Here is a 6,000-nt window from a genome sequence, read left to right as displayed (position 1 = left end):
TTAACGTGCAGCGACAGTTCCATTCTGGAAGTCCAACCGGCTATTTGACAGTTACGCAATGTTGTCATTTCGTAGGCTCTATCAATTGAAGTAGGCTGTAGTTATAACGTTATACCAAGTTCGTACACCCGAACCACAAACGCGAATACCCTTCCAGCGTCAGAGAAGAACCCTTTGGCAGTTGTCGATTGTCGATCTCTGTCTCACCTATCACTACTCGACTAGGAATTGTATTCGTTGTTGGACTGTGGTGATGTGGGTTCGTGTTAGTGATTGTTGTTTGTGTTATAGTCTAGGTTAGGAGCGAGCAGAGGTATTTAATCGTGTTTTCTAATGTTATCGAAATTTCGATGAATTCGTTCGTATTTTAACAAGAGTAAACAAAAACATGAACTGTAAACAAGACTTCAGTCGCCGAGGTGAGGCCTATCTTAAAATACAGCGTTTTGTAAGAAGTATTAGAAATTTCTTGGCTCTGAATCCGTATGATTTTGGTTTCAGTTCTGTCCATTCAAGCGAAGAAAAAAAGACAGAGGAATGGGAAAGCAAAGCCGAAAGCCAAAGAAGGACAGAATGCTCTGAGACCTGATATGAGGTTTGTTCGAAATTTTCGCGGTAATATTAATACTGGAGCGGAAATGATATTAAAATGTGCTTTCACCGTTATGTGTGTTCGTAAATGATTTATTACTGCTGAGAGATTAAAGAGTAGTTAGCTTGGAAGACCTTTTTGAAACCCCCCTATTTCCATACGATTTTTGTATCAGCTGAAAATTTAATAAATCCATTCAATGATTTCGGCATACAAATTTATGCATAATATGTAGGGCCATATATCAGTGCAACTGGCAGAATATTATGCGGAATGTTTGGAACTGACAAGATAGCTGTATGCAAGCTCAGTGTTCAGCACATTTATTGAGAGGTACTTTGGTGTGCAGTGGGCTAGTTTAGCTGCTGGTTGATTGAATAATGGAAAACATGGAAGCTTGTTGTTGATTCAATAATATGTTTTGATGTGTATTGACGCTTGCTTAGAGAGTTGAGGCATCATTGTGTTCGTCCATTAATTGTCCATTTCTCTTGTCATATTGTGCCGTGCGTGAATAATAACATGGTGGCAAATAATGTTGTCAAAAATAGTTTTGTGGGCCGTTTACAAATCAGTGAGAATAGTGAAACCTATCATATTTAATTCCCATTTATGTGAATTTGGTGTGAATTATGACACGGTCTTCCTTTTTGTTTCTCTTTTGCAGTTGGACAGTATTATTAATGCACGTTTAGTAGGAAATTGTTGATGTGCTGTTTTGACAAGAGTTCTTGTGATGAGTTGTAGCAATATATTCAGCTGTTGAAGTCATGGCATAATCATGTTTGAAATAGCATCTTTTCTTTCTTAATTCTCATTTGCTTTGATATTAGTCTGGGATCAAGTGTTCACTAGAACAAATAACTTCATACAGTTACCTACATGCAATTATCTGTAGGCAGGTCATTTTACCATACACAATTTGAAACTTGCTTTATTAGGTCGTTTATTTGTCATCTTGGTTTAGATTCAGAGCATAAACATGTACAAAAGATTAGGATGTCATATAGAGATGAGTATAATTATACAATGGCTTATTATGCTGAAACTGAGGCAGATGTAAGTATTCATATCACTGAAATGGAGTAGAAAAGTTGATATTCAAATTTGAACAAATCATGATTGCTGTCAAGATCATTTATTCTTTTAGCTCTAGAATACTGCATGCAGTGTCCTGTAACAAAGATGTGTAAACAAAGGTTTTTGTTGCTTGACAGTGTAACTGTTTGAAAGATTGCTGTAGTTCCTTCCAAAAACTAGTTTCAAATAGATATTAAGGAATGTTTAAGACGAGTGTGCAGTGGTTGTTGAGCTATATAATGTGCTTATACAGTGATCAGTTTTTGTAAGCCCTTTGTAGTTTGTTGTATTTGCTTAGTTTGCTGTAAATGGCAAATTATAAATTAGTTATTTGTTTATAAATGGCCCTGGCTGAACTGTCGTGATGTTTTGATGGTTTTTTATGCACATAGTTTGGTATACTTTAGCTTTGTAGCTGGTGAAAACATTAACATTGTCTTTATAGGTCATACAAGTAATGCATGCCTGTAGATCATTGTGCTTAATACATTTGAAGATTAATGTAATGTACTTTTATTTTGTAACCAAACAACACATTTTGTGTGTGTGGCATTTCTTTTGAGCTCATCTTAGATCTCAATTTTATAGCTGCAGATTCTACTGAGAATATCTGTTCTAGATGTAATGCAAAAAGCACTCTATGGAGTTGCTGGTCAGTAAATCATTTTAATTCGCATAATCTTGTACAAATATGATAGGATTCCTGATGTAGACACCATTCTTTCTGCAGCAACACTTCACTGTGTGCCGTATGATGTCTAAATTTGGAGTAACACTGTGGTGTATTGAAAAGAATTATGTTTGTAAGACCAGTTACAGGATTCTTGTACAGACATTTTTCTGTTTCTGTCCAAAGTTTCATTACAGTTTGTAAAATAATGTCACACTTATTTATCCCTTCAGCTTTTATAACAGCTGTGATCATATTTGCATGGTGTAGAAATAATCATATCTTGCAGACATCAGATAGGATGTTGACTGTAATTTCACTAATAATTGGCAAACTCGGTGCTTCTCACATGGTAACTACATTGTGAGCTCCTTTATTAAAAATAAGGCGTTTTGTTGTATTTAAACTAAATTATAAATTACTATTGAGAATCAGATAAATTTCCAGAGGGGACTGATGACCTCAGATGTTAAGTCCCACAGTGCTTAGAGCCATTTAAATTTCGAGATGGACATCTTTCTAAAGCGCATTAATCTTTTGAAACTATTAACTTTCAATCCCAATTTTGAGGGTGCTCTGGCAGGTGCATCTGTAGAGTTAACCTTATGGTTTGATCCAACTAATGTACTGGGTTAATGTTTTTAGCCCCCTGAAATCTTGATTGTGGTACAGGGTGATTGGGAGTTTGGTTGAGCTGACAAAACTGGTGAATGTGAGCAGTCTTCAGTGAGTGTGTTAATGGATTGTTAGAGAGCATTGTGATTGATTCAGTCATTTATAATTCTGATAAAATAGTCATTTATAATTTTGGCATGAAGCTTTCATAGCCAACATTTGTCCACATCTAATTTAATTAGCTTCATAAATATTTAAAAAGAATGGTAAATTCAAATACATTGCATTATATAATAGGCAAACCTGAGGCGAATATTGTAGTGCATATTATGCACAGAAAATGAAAAGGGATCAGCTATGTAACTCTCTGCTGAGCCCTCTTTGAGGGACAGGTTGTGTTTCGGGAATCAAACCATGGTTATGTCCTGTTATACTGTGAATGGCTGAGTGCTGTGACTTATCAGCTGTAAGGAAATTTTACAGTCAGTACTAAATTTGTATCCATGATCGTGATTTACTAATTTGTCTGAAGTTGGTTGGTCAGTTGTTCTTACATTATACACTCATAGCAAATTATTACCAGGCACAGTTACTTTGTATTGTTGTAGCTCACTACCTATGCAGATGTTTTGTGGCAGCAGAAGTTTTAGGTTGTAAATTCTGCGAGGTGTGGCTCTGTTCGTAGCATTAGTCTCTGACAAAGCCAGCCAATATTTTCTTGTATAAACGTGTTTTCCCCACAAAATGGGGAGACTTTGGGTAAACTATTGTGAGCCAAATAGCTGCGTAAGTAGCAACTCACAAACTTATCTGCAGACATTTCTTGACCAATGACAGTCGCTGGACTATCGGCTTCCTGCTTTCATGCTCCATAATATGTTGCTTCCATTGATAATTTCTTTGTAGTAGGATGTTACTGTGCTCACTGCTGAAGGCGCAAGTGATGTGGTTGCGTATGTCATTCAAAATGCAGTGTTCTGGACTCCATAGAGATATCTCACTTTAATCTGTAGTGAAGGTATAGACCTCTTTGGTCATCAAGATTTAAGTTTTCAGCAATTTCTCTACATTGCTTAAGGTGAATGGTGCAATTCCTTTGAAAGCAGCAGCTGATCTCCTTCACAATATGAACCTTAGCTCCTTAAGTAACGACCTGGTCATTGTAAGGACATTAAATCCTAATTTCCCTTCCGTTCAGTTTGCAGTGTTGTGCCTTTTCAAATTTCTCCAGTCTTCTGCGTGTGTTATCCAACTATAAAATCTTACAAAATATTAGTTTTGGTAATTGTTTGCATATACTTAGTTGCACTTTGGTGTTTAGATGGTGTTCCTTCAATTTTCCTGTATATTTCCACTTCAAACTTGCGACCCAAAATACTGCTTACAATAAAGTGGAGGTGTCAGATGGTTGTTAAGTCACTTAAAAAGGACCGAGATATGGTAAGGCAACCCATGAACTGTAATTGTTCTTCAGACCACTTAGCTACATTGTTCAATGTTACGGTAGTATTCGGGTGAGGACTCCAGTTGGGTAAAGCAAGTAGTATGAACAAGGAAGAGAGAAGTCAAAGGAAGAATCAGTGAAAGAAGGTGGCAGAGGAAGCATACCTTCTTGCAGCAGCATGTTGCACATAGACGGAAGGAGGGGAGGGGGCAGCATAGAATACAGGGAAAGGGATATTACCATTTTACCACTGTATACTATTTAACCACATGAAACGTGATACTAACCAACGGCGTTGCAGTAGTGGTAACACCAGTACCTGTCAGATCATCAAAGTTAAGTGCTGTTGGGATTGGCCAGCACTTAATGGGTCACCAACTAGGTCTTCATAGCACTGTTGGCAAGTGGGATGCACTCGGCCCTCGTGAGGCCAATTGAGGAGCTACTTGACTGAGTAGTAGTGGCCCTGGTCATGAAAACTGTCCAGGAGAGCGGTGTGCTGACCACATGCCCTTCCCTATCCACATCCAGTGATGCCAAAAGGCGGAAATACGGAAGCGTCCGATCCCGCCCGTCTGCTTTGACCCATGACATCACAAATATGGCGGAAACAAACACACACACACACACACTTTCCACAAGAAGCCTAATGACACTAACGGGACAAGCGCAGGAAATGGGGTGTTTTGGGTGGGGGGCAAACTAAATATAAACAAATTTAGACGCCTTGCATAGCTACAATGTGTAAGTGAAGACAGCCATGCATGAATACCCACCCACCTCCCCAGGTGGTCGTAACCCGTGCAACCCATAGAAGATAAAGATGCTTCAGTAGTAGTGTTTGTTGTCTTTTAAAAAAGAAAAAAGAAAAAAAAACTCACGGGATAGAACGAACAGATCAGAAAGATAAATATAATAAACTAAAACAGAAATTGGAGGAAACAGATAATTAAAATAAGTAATAAGTGTTTTTAAATTAAAAAAAAAATCTCACGAGATAGAACGAACAGATCAGAAAATAAAATAAGATAAAACAGAACTGGAGACAGCCACACTCAAACCAAACTCCGCGCCGTCATGACGTCACACACGACAACACCCTTATGTCACGGGTCGAAGCCGACGCGTGGGATCGGACGCTTCTGTCGACCCCAAAAGGCTGATGATGACATGGTGGTCGATCCGTACTGTTGAGCCTTACAGTACCTATTCAGACAGAGAGAACATCATACCACCTGTGCTGGCATCATGGTATTGTGCTAGTGGTGCTGTGTACAGTAAATTGGAAATTGAGTAGGAAGACAAATGTAACCAACTACAGGTGCGAAACAGGCTAGCTCTGAAGTGTTGTTACCTTTTTCCCAGTTTACATAGGATCAGATCTCAAAGTGCAGCATTTCATCCTCATTTTTCCTGATTGGTGTATCACATTAAACCGGCATTTTTAATGTTCTTATTACTGACAGTTATCATATTAATCTGCAACTGTCTGACGAAAGGTTGAATTTTTGTAAACCACCTTTCTCGTCATGTTATCAAGTAATATGGTGTGTTCATCCAGCTATTCATTGGTTTTTAGGAAATACGTCATTCTCCACA

At 38.1% G+C, this 6,000-nt stretch overlaps 1 protein-coding gene across 1 annotated transcript in view; it reads left to right on the top strand.

Annotated features, from left to right (window-relative positions):
* Window positions 1-222: 222 nt before the first annotated feature.
* LOC126248976 (SRSF protein kinase 3) overlaps window positions 223-6,000 on the top strand; it is a 425,825-nt gene continuing 420,047 nt past the window's right edge. The window contains exons 1-2 of the mRNA XM_049950532.1: window positions 223-419; window positions 502-595. Of these exons, the coding sequence (XP_049806489.1) occupies window positions 389-419; window positions 502-595 (125 nt within the window). The 5' untranslated portion in view covers window positions 223-388. The remainder of the gene's footprint in view (window positions 420-501; window positions 596-6,000) is intronic.

This window comes from Schistocerca nitens, chromosome 3, assembly GCF_023898315.1.
Source record: "Schistocerca nitens isolate TAMUIC-IGC-003100 chromosome 3, iqSchNite1.1, whole genome shotgun sequence".
Classification (NCBI taxonomy): domain Eukaryota; kingdom Metazoa; phylum Arthropoda; class Insecta; order Orthoptera; family Acrididae; genus Schistocerca; species Schistocerca nitens.
The sequence above is the reverse complement of the archived record's forward strand: the minus strand, read 5'-3'. Positions and strand labels throughout refer to the sequence as shown.